This window comes from Ipomoea nil, unplaced genomic scaffold (genome assembly GCF_001879475.1).
Source record: "Ipomoea nil cultivar Tokyo-kokei standard unplaced genomic scaffold, Asagao_1.1 scaffold2921, whole genome shotgun sequence".
NCBI classification, from domain to species: Eukaryota; Viridiplantae; Streptophyta; class Magnoliopsida; order Solanales; family Convolvulaceae; genus Ipomoea; species Ipomoea nil.
Window position 1 is genome coordinate 2,030,391 of NW_017619349.1, and position 24,462 is coordinate 2,054,852.

Here is a 24,462-nt window from a genome sequence, read left to right on the forward strand (position 1 = left end):
ATATAATATATTAACGATTGACATTACAATATAGATACTAGTCCATAGTATAATTTACCTAATTGTGCTGGCCATATATGGGTTATATGGACAGCTTTGAAGAGTGCTCTTTTAGGTACATTCTACCTTGGCAATTGGGCTATCTTCAATTATGAAATCTTCTCCAATAAACGGCTTGCAATATGGCATTTTCAGCAAGGCAAATTATGCGCTGTGGAACGTGTCCACCTTGCAAGGCAGACACAATTTTAAAATAGTGTTGTTTTAGTAAAAAATAACGTCGTGTCAATTAAGAAAAAAAAATTGCTTTCTTTCGTTGTTAATGGCGTTTGTCTTTAGGATGTCTATGTTCATAATTACTGAACTCTATGTTCATAATTTTTTAACTTCATATTCACAATTATTGAACTCTATATTCACAATTACAGAACTCTATGTTCATAATTATAGAAATTTATGTTCATAATTTTTGAACTCTATAAGTTTATGTTCATAATTACTGAACTCTATGTTCATAATTATAGAACTCTATGTTCATAATTTTTTAACTCCATATTCACGATTATTGGACTCTATATTCACAATTACAGAATTCTATGTTCATAATTTTTAAACTCTATATTCATAATTCTTGAATTCTATATTCACAACTGCAGAACGCTATATTCACAATTTTCACAATACGACAGAGGAAAAATGGTACTACTAACGACACCGTTACTCCATAAGTGCAAAACTGCGTCGTATTGAACCCGTGTCCACCTTGCAAGTGGACACGGGTCCATGGCATAACAATTGTTCAGCACTTAAAAGTATTGGGCTGACTTCTCTCTATCTCTAAAAAAAAAAAAAAGTATTGGGCCGACAAAGTACAAAAACAATTGTTATACAATGGACTAGAGTCCATATTGTGAAACTTAGTCAAAAAAATTATGTGTCTATAGTTAATATATTATGTCTTTAGTTAATAAATTATGTGTCAGTAAATAAAGTGAAGACACATAATTTGTTAATTGTAAGTACACAGTATATTAATTACAAATACATAATATGTTAACAGTAAATGGATAATATGCTAACTGTATAATATGTGTCTGGTTTCTATTTATTTATATGTATATAATTTGTTAACTGTAGACACAGAATATATTAATTATTGCATACACAAAATTTAAATGTCTTTTTGGACCATGGTTCACAATGCAAGGTGAATCCTGATCCATAAATGTTAGGCCTGATTATGTTATGTTTTACTTTCAATGTCTTATATGAGAACATTAAAGCTTGTATTGTACAATCAACAAATAAAAATGAATTCTACAATTATTCTATACCTTAAAGATAAAAAGTATAAGTTTTTCAAACTATAATAATAAATGTAGGAAACACGATAAAAAAAAAAAGTTAGTTTAAAGTTTTAAAAAGTTAATTTTAAGTATAAATGTAGGAAACATTTGAACTAAGTACGTAATAACTGTGAGTTTTTTCATAAATCAAATGTATACTCAGTTTTTCTTGTAAATTCAAGAAAATTGATCTACTTATCAATTTTATCATAATTAGTTTAAAGTTTTTTTTTTTTTTTAAAAGTAATACATTTACAATTACTATGTGGTAATCGACCAATCACGATAGACTATATTGAATGCAATATTAAGCATCAATTCATCACTTTTAGATTTTATATATAAATAATTATTATATCAATGACTATTTTGTGACATTAGTTTAACAGTATTTGGTTTAGTGAATGAATATTGAAGGAAGTGGGAATGTTATTCCATAAGGAATGAAATAAGTAAAGAATAAAACAAAAATTGTATTCTATTGTTTGGTTACATTCATACAAAGAATAGACTTTACGAATGTTATTAGATTTGGTTGGTTTAAGAAATAGAATGGAATATGTTTTTTAAAATACATAAATATCTCTATACAAAATATTTATTAATAATAATACATAAGACTTTTAAATAATATTATTCTATAGCAATTATAGTATTAAAAAAAACGCATTATGTAAGTTATAAAACAAAATATTCATATAAGTAACAAAAAAAATTGAAGAACAACATAATTTCTTTTTCAACAAAGTACTCATAAGTAGTGCAATGTTCTTAATAGTGTGTGTGTATATGTATGTATGTATGTATATGTATATGTATATAGAAATCATATAAAAAAAATTAAGCAGCATATACATTTACTGAGTTGTTATACCATGGGTCAGGGTCCACTTTGCAGTCCTAAACGACGTATAAATTGTGTATTTTTAGTATTGGAATTGTGAACTTCTAGAATATAAATTGTACGTGTTTTTAAGTCACAACACATAACAGCTGTTAGAGTTATCAAATCCTAATTTGTTTAATACTCCGTATTATGTGACCCTGCAGTATTTGAAAGAAATTTGTGAATACAAAAACAAGGTAATTAATTATATATATGTTTCGTAGTATACAAATTGTGAATTTTTAAAAGGTAAATTGCGAACATTTAGACTCGGGTCCACAAAACAATTTGCATACATTCACTATAGAATCAGATAAATAGAAAAAATATATAAAAGTTGTGGTAGCCTGGTAGGGTTAAAAAACCTAAACAAGTTTTAGGTTTTGAATGCTACTGACTCTATTATATTGTAGTATCTGTTTAAACATACTTTCACAACCTAATAAAGCACACATAGTCAATTGTGAATTTTTAAAAGGTAAATTAAGAACATTTAAACTCTGGGTCCCCAGAACAATTTGCATACATTCACTATAGAATCAGATAAATAGAAAAAATATATAAAAGTTGTTGTAGGGTTAAAAAACCTAAACAAGTTTTAAGTTTTCGAATGCTACTGACTCTATTACATTGTTGTATCTGTTCAAACATACTTTCTCAACCTAATGGAGCACACAGAGTCAACAACACCTCTACTAAGGCTCGATCTCATGATCTCCCACATGAGAAAGATCACTACATGCCATCTGAGCACAAGGTGCTTGGCAACAAGTTTTAGGTTTAATTGTGAATAAAATAAGATGACGGTAAGAACGTTATGGGAGTATATTTGGAAAGAACAAATAAGTAATGTTACGTTGTCTGGTGACTCTGAGTATAAGATAGAGTGTGTCCCCTACTTGTTACAGTGCCTATTATTTATACTAATGCCTAAAACATCTCTTTACTCAGCGTAGTGGACTCTATAGTAATGATGGAGGGTCGGGTCTCACCATAATTGGGCTGCCGATCAATGCAGCATTATTTTGGTGTAGGTATGCATGAATGTATGTATAGATTATATTATAGATATATATGATGTGCTATCATACATGATTGGATTCTTTGATTCCAAAAAGATGGAGACGACTCTCAACACTCATGAGATGGAGTTTAAAAAAGCATGCAGCTTTCAAAGGAGGGAAAAGGAGATCTTTTTTAATTTTGTTTTTGGAGTTGTGGCCAAGAAAAGCCTAAAGAAAAAGTTTGGAAACAATTATTTGTCTACATCTCATCATCATGCTTTTTTGCTATAATTTTTTGCATGAATTTCACAAAAAGCTAATTGTAAGATACTATCATGACCCATGCTGATAAATTAAACCTCAAATTCTTCCCCTCTTCCCACATTAAGTTAAAGACATGATGACATTGTAGAACATAAATAATAATAATTAGCTAGGTAAATGCTATAATATAATATGTAAAAATGTTGTATTTGCAAAATAAAAAATAGTGGGTATACTTACAATTTTAAAAATTACATTTAAAACTTTCAATTATTTACGAATAATAAATCTAATATCTTTTATATATATATATATATACTAGTATTTTTTATGCGCGATGCGTAAAAATTAGGTGCCCAATATTAATACATTATATTAAAATTTTAAATTTATTTAGATTTTAGATATTTAAATTATTATAAATAATAATAATAATAATAATGTAAATCATTTTTACAAAATTTGATATTTATATTTATGTAATAATTAACATATAACTCAAATATTTAATGTGTATATATTATTATTAATGAAGAAGATAAGAAAATATATGGTGGATGTATGTGCATGGTAACAATAGTGGAAAAGATAACGGAAGTTATAACGGTAGGGGTATGTTTGTCCAAAATATTTTAATGTACAACCTTTATAGCATAAATGTACAAAAAAACTTAACGGAAAAAACGGACATAAATTAGGGGTATAACTTTCATTCACACTTAATATGTTTTTAGATATACATACCAAGTGGCTTGTAGTTCACTGGTATTGAATTGCTCCCCTATGTGGGAGGTCTAGGTTACCCTTCCTCTGTAATAAAAAATATATACATATATACAAATTCAATCTTTCAATTCTCAAGGATTTAGTACTTTATGATGATATTTTGCAAATTCTAATTTATTTGATCTCTATTTTCTAAAAATACCCAAGTTATACCTTGGACTAACTAAATATGCACTCCTTCTGAGTGATTGTATTAAGCTTATGCTTCTGATTGGTTCTTGTTCTGTTTGTTTTATCAGGCGATATAGGAACCAACTTGCTTAATTATGCTTTAACAAAAGCGGTTGACCCTTAGTCTGGTCCGACAATTTGAAAGTCTTCTCCTCACGAGTATATTCGGCACCTTATTTAATACTCTGTAGTATTTTCCTTTGGTTTCTTTAAAAAGGAAAAAAAAAAAAAAAAAGATATTTTGCGAATGAGGTTTTCACAGTGAATGTATAATATTAGGGAATTTACCCAATACTTTTTTTTTATAAAAAACTTTAATCTATTCAACTGCTAAACAATGAAACAAGGGTATTTTGGTTATGCACATGTCACTTTCTTATTTTCCCCTACATGATTATATATGAGTATATGACTAAAATACTTTCACTGTTTCTATTTTATAAAGTATATAAAGTGTACGGAAACAGACTCTCTAAGTTCAAGTTTAGAAACAGAAACAGACTCCCTACGATAGTTCAAGTCTAGAAACAGACTCCCTACTCTCTAGTTAACAAATGGACAGTCTAATAATTTACTAAACATATAACAAAAAAGATATGAATGTGAGTAAATCTACTCATCATATCCTTAATATCTAACAAAAACAGATCAAGAGATCAAAGAAAAACCATAGTTTAAGACAAGACCTTGCACAACCACCTTGGCATCAGAAAGTTTCTGGCAGTTTGATCTTTCCAACCATAGTATCGGTTTGGGGTATCCGTGATAATGATGATTGCACTTCAACCATAATTATAACACAATCGATAAATACTCAACACATATCATTACATACAATCACATTATGATAATATTCATAATTTATATTAAATGGGGATCATGGTTTTTGGAAGGTGTCTCATTCAGACTGTATTTATCATCTTATTATTAATTGAAGATATTGATTTAGTAAAAAAAAAAAAAAATGGGGATCAAATATTCCCTGTACAAACAAATAAAGTACGTATAACTCACATCAGTATTCCTTATATATAACATAGGGGTGAAGTTTGAGAACAATGACTCGTGATCGAATTCTACCAGTGGCACGGTGAGAGCAACCTCTTAAAATGAGGGGTTTCTTGTGCGCAATAAGCAAAGATCTAGCATATGTGTTCAGCTGAGTAATCATGATTTACATCATCCCAGATGTTCTGTCGGGCCGGAGCGTGGGGGCCTTGGAGTTGGGAATTGGCAAATTATACCGTGCACCAGGGCGCACAATGCATTGTGCAGTGCGTTCTAAGAGTTTATGTGTATTATGTTCAGAGTTTATATGTATTATATTAAGAGTTTATGTGTATTATATTAAGAGTTTATGTATATTATGTTTGTATTATACCCCAATCCCAATCCAAAAAGAAAAAACAAACAGCACATCAATAAAATCATACCCATCCAAATTTATTGAAGTGGGAAAATCTGTTCACTGGCACTAATTTATGATGTTTACTGTTTTTTCATTAAGTCATAGGCAAAAGAATCCCTTACAATTATTGCAGTCAAAAAGTCCTCGAATTGAATGGCATCCCAAACTAGGAAAATGAAAATTAAAGGGAATAATTTTTTCACTACATATTTCTATTTTATTATTATAGCTATTATTATAGTGATTAAATTAAATTTTCTATGATAACAATTTTTTTTGGGTCTTTGAAATGAATATTATTAGTTTTGTGAATAACCATTGCCAATGGTTACCTGGATAGAGGAATATTATTGTTAAAAATGTCCATATAAATACTAGTTAAAGACTATTAAAGGAACCCTGAAAACAAAATTCAGTGTTAAAATTTTCTTGTAAAAGATATAACATTACTCTTTGCTCTTGGAATTGAAAATTCACTTTTTCTAGTTCCATTTGTTTACTTTTTCAATTCCGTTCTCTAATTTTCTGTTTTAATTTTCAAATAAGTGAGATCAAGTATCTCGTGATTTAATGGGATCATTGTTACTATTTTAAACGAAATATCACAAAGGTTCGAGTTTCATCCCAATTAAAGATGTTATCAATGATGAATAGTAGTGTTCACTTATTTTCTAATTAGAAAACTATTTTGCATATTTTTTAAATTTTTTGAGTAATTTTTTTTTAAATAGAAAATAGTTTCCATTTTCCAAATGAAAAACAAATTTGTATACTTACATACAATTTTCATTATTCATTTCCATTTTAAAATTTCCATTCACTAAACATATTACTAGAGAAATTTTTATTTTTTGAACAAATAAAAAATTTTAAAAAGGAAAATAGAGATTTTAAAAAAGGGTACTAGTATATATATTTTCTAAATTAAAACAAAAAAAAAATAAAATAAAAAATTGAGAATTAAAGCAAACATTATATTAAAAAAAAAAACCAAGGTGTTTAGAGCAACATTAATAGTGATTTAAAAAAAAAAAAAAAAAAACTTTAATGGAGGAGAAAAATTGTGAGTTAGAGGGGAGAGAAGGGAGTTAAGATTTAAAAGAAAGTATAGATTTTTTTTTTTTTTTTTAGGTCTTATAGTGAAACTTTAAAAAAAAAAAAAACCACCTTTGACGTGCACTAGGCGCGTTTAGCTAGCGCATTATTATTATTATTTTTTCTCTTTTTCTCTTTTTCTCTCACCTTTTCCCTCTTATATGGCGTGACAAAAACTTTTACAAAATTACAATAATGATGAGGATGCTCTAAATATTTATTAGTAGTATCCTAGATAATTAATTGTTGTAAATTCATAGGGTGCTAGTTGATCCCTAAACATTGATAAGCCAGCCTGCTAGTCATGGAAGTACTAATCTAATGGTGGGTAGGGCTACTTTAGAAGCAAGCAAAATGGGCACAAAAGTGTGTGAAAACAAGCTATAAAGTAGGTTTCTTGACCAAACAAATTAACCAACTAAACATTACTATAATATCTTCCCCCAAGGTCTAATGAAGGACAGACAATATAATACTGATAATTTTTTTTTTTTAATGTCTGGTAATAGTTGGCAGTGTCAGTTTTGCCAGCTTTAATACTTTATTCCTATAGCCAAAAAAATATATTCTTTATTAATTTCTACCCAATATTATAATTAGCATATATAACAATTGAGTAATAATGTTATTCTTCTATATATTTTTATTGCATTAATTATCTTTCCCTCATTTTAAAGAGATGAAAAATTATATATTATAAGCTTGATCATTAATATATATTTATTTTTTAATATTTTTGAGAGTTTATTTTTAATATACTAAATATTATTTTAAATATTACAAAAAAAAAAAAAAGAACCCCTAAAAATGCATTGATGTAGTTGTTCATAGCTCTCATTAACCACAAAAAAAAAATCAAAATAATTACTCAATTACAAACAAAAATATAATTCATCAGTTATACAACTCAAAAACGTTCAATTAACTTCTCAAATAAGTTAATTGCGTGCAATTAGACTAATTTGAGCAATATTATTAGTAAAATAGCTGACATGTCATTTATCGGGTGTATTTAATGAATATTTTTATGAACTTTTAAAAATTTTAAAGTGGTGTTTGATAGTTAGCTAATAATTAATTGTTTTATTTGTAATAATTTAACGTAATAGTTAACATAATTGTGTATGCGCTCGCGCACTAGTTTTTACGCGTATTGTGTGAATATGATAATGTCTAAGGTTTATTTTTAAATAAATACTTCAAAGTATATCAATGCAAGATTATATAAGAGGTACTCATGCATATGTAATTCAATGTTGAGTTTATTTATTTAAATCGGTAATTCAAAGTATATGAATGCAAGATAATATATGAGATATTGTATATGACTAAATCTTAGTTGTATTATATATGAACTCTTGATTTTGCAAGCGTCTGTTGATATTTGGTAGTGATAAATTTTCCCTATATGTCTCATGTGTTGTGAGATTTGTGTCATAGATTCTCATGTGAAAGTATTGAACAAAATATTATGAAGTAATATTTATTATATTTGTAGAATGTTTATGAGTAGTACATGTTGTGTTGTAGTTTCATAACTTGTTTACTTAATAGTAACAACAATGACTCTGCAGGTAGTCCGAATACTTATATCGCAATGTGTCCAGTTAGTCCACATCTATGTTGCACATGTTCATTTTGAAGTACAATATATATATATATATATATATATATATATATATATATATATATATATATATACACACTAGTATTTGTCCCGTGCGATGCACGAAAAATATGTTATAAAAATATACCATATATGAGGTTTATTCATATATAAGATTTTTGTTATTTAATAATTATTATGTGTGAATTCCTATGATAAAATTATGAAACATAAATATATTCACAATTAAAATAATATTTAAGGTGGGTGATTACTACAAATCTTAAACTATATTAAAAATTTAGTACATAGTATTTAATATTACAAAATTTTAAGAACTTAGTAAACTACAATAGTAATTGAATTACAATTTTAGAGTCACCACGGATCAAAATTTTTAGACCTTTGAGATTTCTAACTCTAGATGTAGCAACATACAATTGACCTTTAAAGACCAAAATAACAATCTTAGTTCGAACATTGATTTTTTCTTTCAAATACTATCGAATTAAGTGTGTAATCAATAAAAGATGAGAACTAATAATTCGAGAATATAAGTTTAATGTTACTAAGCCTACTTCACGTCAATTAAGTTGGAGAGTGTTGTTGGATAGTATCCGATGAATCCACGAATAACGCATATTTGTCTCCGTAGTCCTCAATATGCACATCAACAATCTTAAATATTAGGCCGCCTAGCTATACCATATATTAATTTCAAACTTATGAACTTTGGGGTTGCATGCAATAAAAAGTATATTTTAAATATACTAAGGGTACATTATATATGTATGTAAGGTACTTTCAATATAAAAATAATGTATTTTTAATATATTAAAAATGTATTTGATATTCATGATCCATACAATTATGTGGACCATCGTTCACACAATAATTTGCTAGTAGAAATTAAAATATAAATAAATAAATAAATAAATAAATATATATATATATATATATATATATATATATATATATATATATATATATATATTAGAAACTGTCAGTGAAAATTATTATCATTATTATTATTATTATTATTATTATTATTATTATTATTATTATGGTCTTGTGAAAATTAAATGTTGATTATCATTATTTAATTTTCACAAGACCATATAGCTTTATTATATATAGGATATATATATATATATATATATATATATATATATATATATATATAATGTCTTAAACTGATAGTCAATTAAGATGTTGGACTGAAGTGTTCGTCAAAGAAATCAAGACAAGTTATGAAGAAACACAACTATGGAACAAATAATAGTCGAGCACCTTGTACGTGCTCAGATGACACCTCTGTAACTCTCTTTAAGAGAAAGTCACATGATTGAATTCTGGTGGTGGGGTATTGATTCTTTGATCTTCAACAGATAGAGAAAGTATAAAACAAATACTACATTATAATAGAATCAATAATATTAAAAAATGACACAATATCGAACTAATTAATACAAATTATTATTAAATTAAACATCACAAAATAATATATATAATTAATGCTCATCAATAAACAAAGGGTTATATACTCGAGAGGGGAAGCTCCCAATACCAATCACATTATTGTAACTTTACTATTTTTACTCCAACAAGAATACTTGGCAAATTTGTAACCAAGCTTCATATTAGGACAAAGAAAGAGTCTTTTCAGACTTATTATTGTTCATCATTTGTTATTATCATTGTTAGTGTTTAATCCATTTATTACCCATCACATACTAGAGAAGCAACACAAAATAAAATTAACTAAAAATTTAGACCAAACATCACTAACAATATTAGGGGAAAAAAACACAATGAAATGTACATAATAAATCTAAAAAATGTAAATCACACAAAAGATGATCGAATTTTCTAGCAAATCAATTTGCACAAACAACTGTTTCATAATGAAAATGTTAGGTGAAGTCATTTTGTCGGTGAACATTTTTTCTTGAGCTTAAAATTTCATAATTCATTGTCTCTAGGCTTGCGTAAGATTCATGTAACCATATTCTCCAACTTGGGGTAGTAAGTAGTGCAATTCTATCAACTTTCCTATTATGTCAATATGTCCTAGTCTCCTAGATGTGAAAGAATTTTTTTTTTTATTTTTTTTTTCTAACACCCTAAGAATTTACACCAATCCGGATGATATGATAATATAATTTGTAATTTGTGTTACTTTAATATGAGGGAAAAAAAAACAATTAATTTTGATCCTATATTACAACTTTTTTTCTTTGTTATTTTCAAGTTCAGGAAAAAAAAATGCCAAAGTGTATGTGACATAATTTTGTAAATTGTGTCTTCGAAAAATAAAAATAAAAAAATAATTTGACACTTAAAACAAAACAATACACCTAGAGGATTTTTTGCAGTTGTATGGTAGGCCAAATGGCCAATAGTTAATTCTTCTGAATTAGGTGAAAAGGAGTTAATTCCATTTTTTGTCCTATAAAATATAGGTGACAATTCATTTTAGTCATTTTTTATTAGAACATTCTCATTTAGTCTTAGTATTATTGTGACATGATCATTTTTAGTCATCCTTCAACAAAATCGTTGAAATATCATTAAATATAAAGACATTTTAATTTTTTTTATACAAAATAGGTTAAACCGCTATATTTTTTATGTTTATTTAAAAAAAAAAACATAATTGAAAACTGAAATGCCTTGTATTTAACGATATTTAAACTGTTTTGTTGATAAATGACCAAAATGGTCATACCACAATAATACTAGGACCAAAAGTGAATGTTCTAATAAAAAAGGACTTAAAGTGAATTGACACCTATAAATCTAGGACTAAAATTGAAATTAACTCAGTGAAAAATTAGAAAACTGATAATACTTTCCCATTGGGTTAAAGTTTTATTGAAATTTTAACAAAAAGTATGACAAAAACACAAAATTGACCAAGAAAAATGGGGTGAGATTTGAGGGTTGATCTAATCTAGATCAACGGTTCAAATTGAAGAAAAAATTTTAAAAATAAAAAACACCCTTCCCGTCAACATGAATGTAAATGATCAAGTGTTTCAAACTAACACATCTTAAGCTTCGAACTTATGCATGTTTAGCTGAAAAATAATTTACCTTAAGTTTTAAACATACCCCAAGAGTTAAACTAATGCACCTTAAACTAGAAAGTGTCGCATCTTAAGCTTTAAACATACTCACCTTAAGCTATAAACTTAAACACATTAAGCTATAAACTCACGCACAAGTTTCAGACTTAAAACACCTTAAACTAACTTAGTCAGCTACAGCACTTAAACTATAAACTTACGCACTTTAACGTTTGAACTTAGGAACCTTAAGCTTTAAACTTAAGCAGCTTAAGCTATGAGCTTACACAAAATGACTATAATACCACTACATTTTTTTTAATTGTTCTTCATTTTGAGCTGTTGGTTTTGACAAAATCAAAGGTTTATATATATATATATATATATATATATATATATATATATATATATATATTTGATACACTGCAAATGTTGAAAAGAACTTGCCATTCTTATGTGAAATCACGCATCAAATATTGCAATATTAAATTTGAAATATTGCACTTTTCTTTTACAGTAGCAGAGGTGGTAGTTAATCATCAAAGCTCAGTTTTTTATGTAGGCCTGGGAGGCTGGGATGATATAAATGTAAGTAACCATCATGAATTGGTGCTGTGAATCTTTTCTTTTTTCACTTCCAATATTTCTCTCTTCTCTGTTCTTTTCTGATATCTCTCTCTGAGTCTTTACTGCGGTTTTTGTTTTAATGCTACAGTGAAAGAGCACAGCAGAGTTTGAACTTTGAACATTGAATATATCCCACAACACCAGAATTAAAAAAAAAAAAAAGTTTCTATTTTTGTTTTTGGTTTTTCCTTCTTTTTTTTTTTTTTTTCTCCAGCAAAAGCTTCTTATTATGTGATGTTCAAAGTACCAAAAGTAGCACACAATCTGAATTAAGGTATCTTTTTTTTTTTTGGGGTTTGTTTAAGAGGGTGGGTCTGACTAGGGTTTTACTTGATGAGTATTTATGAGGGTGAAATCAATGTCTGTGCTCTATTGACTAATTCTGGACACTTTGTCCAGCTCTTTATTGCACTGGGTTTCTGTTTTCTTGAACATTAAAGAAGAGGTTGGGGAGTGGGGTCTTGAGTCTTCATTAAAGCTTCAACCTTTGTTGCTTCATTTATGCTGTTTTCTATCCTGCATTTTGTTTCTTCAGGTGTGAATTGAATTGGGTATTTGGTTAATTCTTTTATTTTTTAGTTTTACCCAACTCTTTGAGGGTAGCTATTCAAGTTTTCATCTGTTTTGCATATTGTTGAGCTTACTTCTTCAAGAAATATCTCTAATATGGTCTAAAGATCAACCTGTTTATGCTTTCCAATTTCTCCATTGTTTATGTTATCCAATTTCTCTATAGTTTCCTAAATTGTTTCTAGAACCCTGAAAATGATGGATCTTTTGCAGTTGAGTTTCTCTAATTTCGGTGTTTTTCCTGGAAAATTCAAGCAGTGCTGCCTGTTTTCTTTCTGAATTTTTCTAGTGTTTTAAAAAATGGATCATATGGATGAGTTCGAGGCGGAGAGGAGAGCTGATGATGATGATGGTGGTGTGAACTTGTTCAACTCATCTAATATGAATACTGCCAATCTTGGAATGGGAATGGTTCCTAATTCCAATCCCAGCATAGACTCATTTTGCTCCGCAATCTGGGATCAACCTAACCCGGTAAACCACCTAGTCCTAGGCTTAGGTGATGCCAATAATGTTGAGTTTGAACCATCTAGAATTAGCGGTGGAAATGGAAGTTTTGGTGTTCCTCCCAATGGAATGCTTAAAGGGAGCACCTTGCTCCCACCCGCTGTTCCCGGGCTACTCCCCCCTCCTCGGTTTTTACCTCATTTTCAAGTTGATTCTGATTTCGTTGAAAGGGCAGCGAGGTTTTCGTGCTTTGGTGGAGGGAATGTGATGAACCCGTTCAATACTCTCGAGTGTATCAATGCTCATTCGAAGGGTTTAGCACCACCACCGCAAACTCAAAGGCCTCGAGAGGCTTTGGTGGGGAATGGCTTAAAAAACGAATCTTTACCAATTGGTCATAATTTCGCTGAAGAAGCAAAAGAACGAGCTGGAGTATCTGAGGCCGAGTCTGATGGACTCGAATGTTTATCAGAGAGTGCAGTTGGGCAGTCTTCTGCAAAGGGACTTGGCTCCAAGAAACGGAAAAGAAGAGGACAGGTATATATACTATATGAAACTATGGTTCGGTGCCAATTCTTCGTTTCGAGCTTTATATCGAATGAATGCCTCGTTTGCTTGGCAGGGTGCTGAACTTGATCAAAACAAGAGAGAACCGGGAAATGACGATAAACAGGGGTCCCAAACTTCAGATACTCCTAAAGACGAATACATACATGTTCGGGCCAGGAGAGGCCAGGCGACAAATAGTCATAGTCTCGCAGAAAGAGTGAGGCTGCTGCTTATAGAATTTCCATTTTCTTGCACTATCCGTGAAATTTTCTACGTTTCTTTGTAGATCGATTTTTATACTCCATATATTGCAGGTAAGGAGGGAAAAAATCAGTGAAAGAATGAAGTTTCTCCAGGATCTCGTACCTGGTTGCAACAAGGTTAGCCTTATATATAGCTCTATTAGCCACAATTGAAGCATCTGCTCCATCTCAACTGAAAGTCTAAGCTGATAGTTGAATTGCATATTTATGGTGATCTTGCAGGTCATTGGTAAAGCCGTAATGCTGGATGAAATCATTAATTATGTGCAATCACTGCAACGACAGGTTGAGGTATGCAAAGTTAATGAATCATTTAATTCGATGATCCTTTCTGTTAGGATCAAACGCTTACTATTATGCGAAAAGCTATAACTTGTAGCGTAGACGCAATTTTATTTCCTAATGCCCGCCACATTGTATGTATGAATCATGAATGTTATGTGAGTGGGCTTATTTTTCTTTCAGTTCTTATCGATGAAGCTTGCAACGATAAACCCCGGGCTGGATTTCAACTCTGATGTGGTCTTTACAAAGGAGGTAAGATTTCGATGTTCAAGAATCGTGTGTGCACATTCGCATATATGCCGTTTAATGATAGAATACACATTATTCGCCATTGTATTGCAGATTTCCCGAGCTGCTTCTTCTTCGTCTTCGTTAGCATTTCCACCCGATATGGCTATGCCCTATCCACCAATACACTCTCCACAACCGATGCTGATTCAAGGAGGCCTTCCTGGCTTGGAAAATTCCACTGTTGCATTGCATAGAACCATCAATTCCCAATTACCAAACACAAGTGAGACCAACAAGGATCATCCTACATCTAAGGTAGTGCTAGTATGTGTGTGCTTTTAACATGTATTTGTAAAGTAGTTAAGGTTGTCTTTGCTTACCCACAAAAAAAAAAAAAAACGAAATTCCCTCGCCCCCAGAGCCCCCACATGCGGGCCCGACTGGATAGTAGAGCGATAAATCATGGTAATTAGGTGGGAGGACCAGTGTCTGGTGCCAACAAAGCGCCCGCCACATTGGTGTAACTCTTACATTGTTGTTGTCAAAGTTTGGTCTTGTGTCCTTGCCCATAATCTACCACCCAGGAATTAACTGAGTTAGCCGTAAAGTAGTTAAGGCTGTTTTAGCTTGCCCACAATAGTGGAGGGGTAGATCACGGTGATTCAGTGTCCCATTAGGTGAGAGGATCAGTGCCTGGTGCCAATAGGGAGCCCATCATATTGCGTGTAACTACCACACTGGGCTCGATCCTGTGTCGTTGTCCATAATCTACCACCTAAGAACCAACTACACTGTCGCTAAAGTAGTTAAGGCAATCTTTGCTAACGGAAGAAAAGAAAACATTTACTTTACATTTCAAAACAAAAACTGAAGATTTCTAAAAAACCATTCATGTTAGTATTAACAATTTGCAGGTATCTAACACATGGAGTGAGTTCCATAATGTTTTCCAGATGGGTTTCAACTCCACTGCTCCCCTCAGCAGCCAATTCACGAGTAGAATCCGAATTTCTGATCATAACTGAACTTCTTTTTTGTTTTTTTTTTTCCATCTAACCAAAGGAACAGAAGCACTTTAGTAACCTTGAAATCTCTTTTTCTGCATTTATAGGCTCTCTACCACCACCCGATCTTACGAAAACAGAACCCTGACTGAACATTTTATTCGATATCTGTTGCTATCTAAGCCTGCTCGCTCTCATCATTTCGGCAAGTTATTTTTTCCAGTTCTGAGGCCTCCTGTAAAGTTGAATATCCAGTCAGGTATTTCTCAGTATGAATTGGAAGCTAAGCTATTCATCACCATGATACACAGTATACATTTGATGCTGTTGAGTTGTACAGGCAGTGAAAGTGTAAGATTTTCAGGAGAAAATGCAGTTGTAAATTCAGTGAGAGTTGATAAGGCTGCTACTTTTACTCTTCAATTGGAAAAGGAAAAGTTCCATCATTTGAATTGGCTAGTGATGATGATTTTGTTGTATTGGTTTATTTCTTTCTTTCTTTGGTGTAAAATCAATCATTTTTCTCATTAAATACTGCGTTTTTAAGGAGTTTGAATTGTGTAGCATAAAGACTCTTTTTTTTTTTTTTTTTTTTTTTGTGCATAGTGTAAAACAAATTTCATGAGTTCAGAAAGCTTGGAATTAATTTTAGTTTATCTAAGAATTAACTTTGTAGCGTGGGATCAACTACATTTGTCAAATACGTTGATATTCATTTAACATATTCCAAAATAATCATTACATCGCAAATTTATAATTGAATCTATATTAAATTATTTTGTAATATGCTTTTCAATATACACTAACAAATCATCAGTAAAAAAATTTATCACCATCTTGTTATAAAGTGTAATCTTTAACTATATTAATCGCAAAAAGAAATAAAAAATGATAGATACTATTGAAAGAATGAAAACATTCACGCATATTTAAAAGACTATTGATTATTTTTTGAAAACTATCATCCTCACAACATAACATAATAGCAATTGTTTTCTCGAACACGAATACTACATAATTTTTACATTATTCTATTAAATTAACTGTAAAATTTACCACATAACCACAACATAAATCCACAAAATTAACGAAATAAATGCATCTTGATATCCATTTAGAATCAAACAAAAATAACTATTTAAAATAAACAATAAAATACGAAACAAAAATTAACCAAACAAGTTAGAAAAAATGGGTTGCCGTGTTTATATGGAAACGGATCATCTTAGCATTAGCATTGCACATTGTATCACATGTTATCCACGTAGAAAAGTGTTTGGTAAATTAGTTGTTAGTTGACAGTTGGGTGTATGAAAGTGTTTGATAAATTAGTTATTAGCTATAATAGCTGATTACATGCAAAATGACTTTCTCAAAAAACTTGTCGAAAAAATTACTTTGAACAGCTTTTTGAATTTTAGCATTTTGGAGTAATAAGTTGTTATAAAAAGCTAATTAATCAAATACTCTTATTGATTGTTTAATCAAGTCAAACAACTAATAGTGATTAAATAAGTCAAAATTGATTAATAAACTAACTATGATACCAAACAGGGCCACACTTTTGTTGAAACTGCTAGGGAAATGGATTCCCGTTTATATGGAAATGGATCATCTTAGAGCATCCCTACTACGGGTTATTTGGGAGATAATGTCAACAGAGTGTAGGAAAGAGAATGGAAGGGTTCATATGCAAAGACCTGGTTATTGGAACAATAACTCTACACAAATCTGAAAAAACAAAAAGGAAACGATGTGTGCGTTTCGCGCACAACTTGGCCAAATCCGGGTGCGTCAGGCGCGCCAGATGCGTCTAATAGTGTAATTTAAATATATACATATATATATATTTTTAAATTCAAATTTTTTTCTTTCTTTTTTCTCTCCCCTCTCACATTCTCTTTCCTAATCACATTTACAAAAATACTAAAAAACCATAAAGAAAATCAACTACTAAGGATGCTCTTAGCCTTAACATTCATTAGCATCAGCATTGCATATTGTATCATACGTTATCCCCATGACGTCACTGTCTACGCACCCACCAAACAAATTGCATGACTTCTACCTTACTTTCCAATTTCCATACCAAAAATTCCACAAACCAATATAAATTGGGATCTAAATCCAATCATCCTTTCTATCGAATTCAACCAACTGAGTTAACCCCACCCCACAACTGATTGTAATTTTTGCGAGCTTTTACAAATTATCTTACGAGCTAGAATTATTCAATCCTAGTCCACCTCATAAGGGCTCACAGAGTCGACCCGTCAACTTCAAGAATTTAAAAATTATAATATTATTCTATATTCTAATACTTTAATCTCAATAATATTAAATTCTTTCGTGTTTTAAAAATTAATATTCTTTTAATATTTAGTATTATATATATATATATATATATATATATTGTTAGCATGCGGATTAGCACATAGCCGGCAAATTTTTATGTGGATCATGGTCTGTACTGTGAATTATAAAAAAAATATTTTTAATATACTAAAAATACATTATTTATAGTATACAAAATAATATACTTTCAATATTCAAATAATGTATTTTTATTTGTCGTCTACACAATAATGATTGCTCGTAGTCAACATGGACTAACTTGAGCTTCACATTTTCGTGGGCTGAAAATTTTAGACTCTAACCTGTACCACGAATTTTGGTATACTTTGACAACCCTCCCACGGGGCAAATCATGTTCTTTTTAACCCTTGATATCAGACACTCCATTCTCTGACTTCTGCAGTTGACTCACCACCATCCACTCCATTCCACTCATCCTTCCAAATTTTCCCAGAAATCTGTAATCTCTTTGCATCTTCTTCCAATCACAGACTCTCAACCATTCTCTGGCTCGCTGAAGAGAATCAAGTTAGCAGCCACGATGTCAAGCTCTAAAAATGGCGAAGGAGTCCATATATTGCTCATCCCATACCCAGCCCAAGGTCACATTCTTCCCTTTCTAGACTTCACCCACCAACTAGCCCTCCGTGGCATAACCATTACTATTCTAATCACCCCCAAAAACCTCCCAATTCTAGACCCTCTCCTCTCCACCCACCCCTCCATCCAAACGTTAGTCCTCCCTTTCCCGGCCGGCCACCCTCTCCTCCCCGCCGGCGTCGAGCACGTCAAGGATCTCGGGAATTGGGGCAATGTTCCCATCATTAGCTCTCTCACCAAGCTACGCGCCCCCGTGGTTGAGTGGTTCCGGTCACATCCCAATCCCCCAGCCGCGATTATACACGATTCCTTCTCCGGTTGGGCTCAGGACGTGGCGGGAGAAATTGGTGTGCCGGGCATCTGTTTTAACAGCACCGCCGCCTTCTTGGTTTGTGTTTTTGATTGTGCTTGGAAGAACATCAAAGGTTTGAAGTCTATGGAGGTTGTTGGGTTTCCAGAGATGCCGAATTCTCCGAGCTTTGTGAGGGACCATCTACCATCAATAATAAAGAACTACAAGGAATCTGACCCTGATTGGGAGACTATTAGGAGTGGCATGGTTGAAAATACAGGCAGTTGGGGGTTTATCGTGAATACATTTGGTGCATTGGAAGGGAAGTATTTGGAGTGGTTGGAGAAGAAGAAGAAGAAAGAAAACAGAGTTTTCTCTATTGGGCCATTGAGTTTGATTGGTGTACCCCATGGGGGTGGTGGTGGTGATCAGAGGAGTTTGTTTTCATGGCTGGAAGGATGCCCTGATGAGTCTGTGTTATACGTAGCCTTTGGGAGCCAGAAGTTGATGAAGAAGCCCCAGCTAGAAGCTCTCACTATAGGGCTTGAGAAAAGTGGGGTGCGCTTTGTGTTGGTGGTTAAAGAGCCCACAGTGGAACAAGTGGCGCAGGGCTACGGGTCCGTTCCGGCTGGGTTCGAGGACCGAGTCACCGGGAGAGGCCTCGTGATAAGAGGTTGGGCCCCACAAGTGGAGATACTAAGTCACCGGGCCGTGGGTGGGTTTTTAAGTCATTGTGGATGGAACTCGACGCTGGAAGCAATAGCAGCCGGAGTCCTAATATTGGGTTGGCCAATGGAGGCAGATCAATATGTGAATGTGAGGTTATTAGTGGATGAGTTGGGGGTTTCGGTCCGCGTGTCCGAGGGTGCAGACACGGTTCCTGACACAACCGAGTTGGCCAAGATAATTAGTGAGTCAATGAATGGGCATATTGTGGAGAAAGTGAGAGCAAAGGAGTTGAGAGATAAAGCGTGTGATGCAGTTAAGGTTGGCGGGAGCTCGATGAAAGCTTTGGATGGGCTTGTGGAACAGCTATCCCAACTTAATTCACCTTCCAATTCTGGTTAAGTCTATCTAAATTCTAAAGCATCCTATTTAGTTTAAGCTAGCTAGCTAGCTTCTTTGCCTTGTCAGTTTCAAATAAATACTACAGGCAAATTATACCATGGATCATGGATCATGGTCTACTTTACCTTGTAAACCCTGATCCAAAAATAACCTTCAGATTTTGTATCAATAGTTAATATATTCAACACCTTGATAGTTTCTGTACCTGTAGCTATCATATTATGTATTAGCAATTATCAAGTCAGATTTTGTTTCTATAGTTGACACATTTTGTATACAATCTCGTCGTACCACAGTCAACTCTCAAATTACTTGGGTGCCAACCACAAACTTAGATAAAGAAATATGATTTCAGCCAACATAGAAGACCAAGTATGACACTATACCCTACAAATTATGTATCTGTCAAGTCTCCATAACAAAGGCAAAAAGAAAATATAGAAAAGCAACCTGTTCTAGGTTTCCCCTTCCACTCGGTTGCGCTCAGGAACTATTTACAGAAGAATTACACAACTTTCTGCTGTTATTCCAGCCTACAACAACTTCAGGGAGAAAATCCATTAACTAGAGTTCTTATTCAATGTTAGTCATATCGAGAGAATTAGTATAAGACAAAGTAATTACCTGAATCTCAGAACTGGCAAGAAGTTCCAAGCCTCTGTAGCTGTCTATGACCAAGAGTTTGAGACTTGAGCTTGGCAAAAGCAGGGCTCAGCAATTCTTGGAACTTCCCTAGAAACATTGCCCACTCTTCCTCATTCATATCTGCTAGCTTCACAAAGCTAACACTTGCAGAAAGCGGCTCATGTGCGCTCTGATTGCCAGATGATGCAGTAGCAAGGAAGCCCTTTTCCTGTTTTGCTCCTGAAATTTTTGGATACTTCAGATTCTTCTCCCCAGCAAAGGTATTCTTAAGAGACTTGGATATTTTGGAAATAGTCTTGTAGTTAGCAGCAACAGGAATGCTAATAAAACTCTTTTCCTGTTCCTCGACTTCATTCTCCTCGTCCTCCTCAACACTTTCTTCAAGTTTAGGAAGTAAGGAGCAACCATTCCCTCCACCAAATGCAAAATGATTTTTGGTCATAAGTTCCAAAGAACCAAGTTTTTTAGTAGAGTTATGCACATCTTCACAATCTATGTCAAATTGAAACTCCTCATCATCCACTTCATCCTTGGGAGAAAACGTCGCCCTCTCAGCAACTAGCTTTCTAGCCTGGATACATAATACCTCCAGCCCGCTTGGTTCCTCCTCACTGCTATGAAATTCCCTGCTCATCATCTTGCCAATCTCTCCAAGGCACAGGCCATAGGCAGCAGCTTCCTTAAGGAAAATTGTGCAAAGGACCAGTACACGGAGGCAAGCTTCATGAATCATGGGGATCTCACTTCGCAGCAACTCACGGTCACGTAGAGGATCAAGCTGATCTATGTACTCAAGCTCATCATCTGAGAATGGAATAGAAGCTTGTGGCCAATGAATCCACTCAAAGTATGGATCTTCCAAGCTTTCTGGTAGGCAAAGGCCATGGTCAATGGGAATGAGTTCCACTTGATCAAACCTCCCAGCTCCATCAAGTTTCCTAACTAGAATATTTCCCGCATGCCTATCTATGTTAAATATCCTAATATCTAATATCCCAATACGATGAACAGAAGCAACTGGGAAGCTAGAGGTTCCATGGTCATTAGCATCACAATCATGTGGGATGAACTGTTGAAAAGATGCAATTTTGCTGACAAGTTGCTTTTTGTTTTGAGGCTTGTTCCCATTCATACCATCATTTACATTAAAAATTGAATGAGTGATCTTCACCAATGCAGTGGGAGGCACATTGGCAAAATGATCATAGTCGAGAAGATATGCAGCAACTTCCCTGAAACCTGTTTCACCAACCCTCACCGAACTCTTCAAACCAGGTTGTCCAAGGGCTCTTCCGATAAACCCATTTGGATTATTTGGGGCAAATGGTTCTTCATCTGTTGGCTTAACAATGGCAGTATTCTGACCTCTGATATTCCTAAAAAAATATGCCCCTCCGAGTCCACCATGAACAGGGAGGGGTTCAATCCCAGCCTTCATTGCTTTAGCAATCTCCTTGACAAGTTGTTTTGTCTTTGCAAATCTACTAGTCTTACCCAGTATCTCAATAGGAACACTTTGATCTCTCTGTTGGATCTCCCTCCCAGTAGGTGAAAGACAGGGAGTTGATGAACTTCTATGCAATGAGTTCCAAGTGAGAAGAAGAGGGGAATCATTCCTAATAGCACTTAAATCATTCTTCAACACGGTATCACCAAATGTCAAACAACTTTCCTCAGTTGGGAAATTAAGGGCAACCTGCAATCTTCTTTTCACAGTATGCACATTGTCACTGCGGTCTAACTCAATGCCCACTACACAACCAGTTTCAGTTTGCACAAAAACACGTCTCCAGCTAGCAGGTTTCCCTTCCATCATTTTGTTCCTGTGATACTCCCCGCCAAGGGAGCTTTTGCAGACAGCCACAGCCATTTGAGTCTGAACAGGGCTATCCAAGTTAGGAGACATGAAAAGATTGCCAAATTTAACAATGGCAAAACAGTGATGGCAACGACAGTCTCCTCTGCACTGTTGATTGGATGACAAACTCAGAAGCCAATTGTGAGTGAATCACAAAATACCCAAGCCATAAGCAATCATCTAGTGATAAAACACAGATCTGAGTCACCCGAGCAGTGCTCAAGAACAGATTAAGTCATATCAAGACAAATTAGAACAGAGAAATGGGACTATCCCAAACAATAGGATGGAGTCATCTGACGATTGGTGATATCAGTGCACTCCAATCTGCAGAAAACAACAAATCTAAATCATATTTCTGATCTAGTCTAGAACAATAAATAGAAAAACAATCTTATATGATGCAACAGTAGCAGAAAAATATATTCAGAATACTGTATGCACATGAACCACTCCTTTTCAGATTGACCCCATAAATTGGACTTGGTTCCGAAGCAGGAGGCCTCTAAATCACTAAGCAGCCAGAGATAATTCAATAAACAAAACATAGAGGGGCTCAGATTCTCTGTTTGGAACAGCCTTTTCATTTATTATATTTTCTGTAACTCTTAACTCACATAAATTCCTAAATACTAAAGAAGCAAGCATTTACTACCACTGAATCCATAATTAATGTCCAGCAATGGTTTCAATGTTTCATAAACCTAAAACTCCAAAAACTACAGGCAATCCACACGTTACCAAATCTAATTAAATGCTACCAAACACAGTAACACTATTACTATAAACACGCCCGCATGGACAGCTCAGTTGGTCCCAGGGATAAAATTTGGGAAGAATGACCCGGGATCGAGTTTCACCCGCTGCAGTGTGGGAGCAACCTCTCAAAGTGAGGGGAGCTCCTTGTACGCAGTAAATAAAGGTCTAGCCTCTGTGTTCAGAGGAATTATCATGATTTACATCCTCCCAAATGCTCGACCGGACCAGGGTTGGGAATTCAACCTTTTGGAAAGAACTATTACTATAAACACAATTGTTTCTAAAAAAAATCAATGTACTAATCAACAATAACAATAATTCTTGTTCCAGATCTACTGATCAATCTCTAGATATTAACTCCAGCATTTAGTAGACGATAACGGGATTGAAAAAAAAAAATTATAACGTAAAAAATACTCCGTAAAACAACGTGAAACAATAAAATCTCATTACCAGGCATTTCCACTAAGGCACAAACTAAAGACACACAATTATTTCCATAAAAAATCACTATACTCATCAACAATAATTTCATTTTTTTTTTCAAATCAATCAATACAGAACATCAGCATTTGGTGATTGATAACATACGAAACGTAAATAAATGAATAAATAAATAAAAGAAAGCAAAAAGATGAATGAAATTTGAGAGATTGAGTGAATAAAGTTACCTGATAGCCGGATATGTGAGATCGGTATACAGGCTCCATTGTTCGGCTCATTTTCCGACCACCGAGAATCCACATTGACCGTTCAACGCTGATCGGAGGTTCCGATATGCAAATTCTAGAAATCAGCCGGTGAAGTATACGTATACGGTATATGGATATCTATTGCTCCGTCCGGCTTTTGCCGGCTTCCTTTTCTCTTTCACGCTCACAGTGTTTATATATATCTATGCATGTATGCTGTATCTAATGCATTATCCACTCCGTATCGTATGATGATGAACTCGAAGTATCCGTATACTTGTTTTCTAGCTCTTCCTCTTCATAGAATCAGGGTTTCCATTTTCTGTTATCTTTTTTCTGTTTTTCTGTTAAATATGCAGAAGCGCAAATGTTGGGTCGGAACCAGCATTGGTTAAAGATCAACCATGGTCAGAGCTTTTGGTCTTCGCTGCCGTTAGATTGTAGAGAGGGTGAGGGTGACGGGGCGATAAAGGGTTTGGCAAGTCACGTGCGTGGCCCCCTCATTAATAATAAGATTTGTTAAACTTGTTTGATATCAAATCAAATCAAATAAAATAACACATAAATTATCATTTACTCCGTA

General features: G+C 33.1%; 3 protein-coding genes across 11 annotated transcripts; 2 read left to right on the forward strand and 1 right to left on the reverse strand.

Annotated features, from left to right (window-relative positions):
* Nucleotides 1-12,088: 12,088 nt before the first annotated feature.
* LOC109160879 (transcription factor bHLH49-like) lies at nt 12,089-16,121 on the forward strand. Of its 6 annotated transcripts, none has more exons than XM_019309132.1 (9): nt 12,089-12,222; nt 13,090-13,815; nt 13,901-14,044; nt 14,142-14,207; nt 14,313-14,381; nt 14,556-14,627; nt 14,718-14,921; nt 15,521-15,602; nt 15,718-16,121. In XM_019309132.1, exons 2-9 carry the CDS (start codon nt 13,132-13,134, stop codon nt 15,756-15,758), a joined length of 1,362 nt encoding a protein of 453 aa, XP_019164677.1. In that variant the 5' UTR covers nt 12,089-12,222; nt 13,090-13,131; the 3' UTR covers nt 15,759-16,121. The 6 variants fall into 6 exon arrangements, with proteins under 6 accessions (XP_019164677.1, XP_019164678.1, XP_019164676.1 ...); XM_019309133.1 differs by having other exon boundaries at nt 13,121-13,815; XM_019309131.1 differs by lacking the exon at nt 12,089-12,222 and adding an exon at nt 12,250-12,535 and having other exon boundaries at nt 13,121-13,815.
* Nucleotides 16,122-18,222: 2,101 nt separating this feature from the next.
* On the forward strand, nt 18,223-20,129 carry LOC109160877 (UDP-glycosyltransferase 89A2-like). Its single transcript, XM_019309129.1, has 2 exons — nt 18,223-18,450; nt 18,495-20,129. The coding sequence occupies exon 2, from the start codon at nt 18,507-18,509 to the stop codon at nt 19,923-19,925; it is 1,419 nt and encodes a 472-aa protein (XP_019164674.1). The 5' UTR covers nt 18,223-18,450; nt 18,495-18,506; the 3' UTR covers nt 19,926-20,129.
* A 145-nt stretch (nt 20,130-20,274) lies between these two features.
* LOC109160874 (phosphatidylinositol 4-kinase gamma 7-like) lies at nt 20,275-24,270 on the reverse strand. 4 transcript variants are annotated; one of them, XM_019309123.1, is made up of 3 exons: nt 23,859-24,270; nt 20,550-22,755; nt 20,275-20,458 (listed from the first exon to the last, which is right to left on the reverse strand). In XM_019309123.1, the coding sequence occupies exon 2, from the start codon at nt 22,474-22,476 to the stop codon at nt 20,557-20,559; it is 1,920 nt and encodes a 639-aa protein (XP_019164668.1). In that variant the 5' UTR covers nt 22,477-22,755; nt 23,859-24,270; the 3' UTR covers nt 20,275-20,458; nt 20,550-20,556. The 4 variants fall into 4 exon arrangements, with proteins under 4 accessions (XP_019164668.1, XP_019164667.1, XP_019164665.1 ...); XM_019309122.1 differs by having other exon boundaries at nt 20,275-20,464; XM_019309120.1 differs by having other exon boundaries at nt 20,275-20,467.
* Nucleotides 24,271-24,462: the final 192 nt, after the last annotated feature.

Excerpts from the sequence above, each read along its gene's own strand:
- LOC109160877 (XM_019309129.1), top strand. The coding sequence starts at position 18,507 with ATGTCAAGCTCTAAAAATGGCGAAGGAGTCCATATATTGCTCATCCCA.
- LOC109160874 (XM_019309123.1), bottom strand. The coding sequence starts at position 22,476 with ATGTCTCCTAACTTGGATAGCCCTGTTCAGACTCAAATGGCTGTGGCT.
- LOC109160879 (XM_019309132.1), top strand. The coding sequence starts at position 13,132 with ATGGATCATATGGATGAGTTCGAGGCGGAGAGGAGAGCTGATGATGAT. Across the intron at positions 14,628-14,717 it reads ATGTGGTCTTTACAAAGGAG|ATTTCCCGAGCTGCTTCTTC; the intron begins GTAAGATTTCGA and ends ATTGTATTGCAG. Across the intron at positions 15,603-15,717 it reads CCTCAGCAGCCAATTCACGA|GCTCTCTACCACCACCCGAT; the intron begins GTAGAATCCGAA and ends CTGCATTTATAG.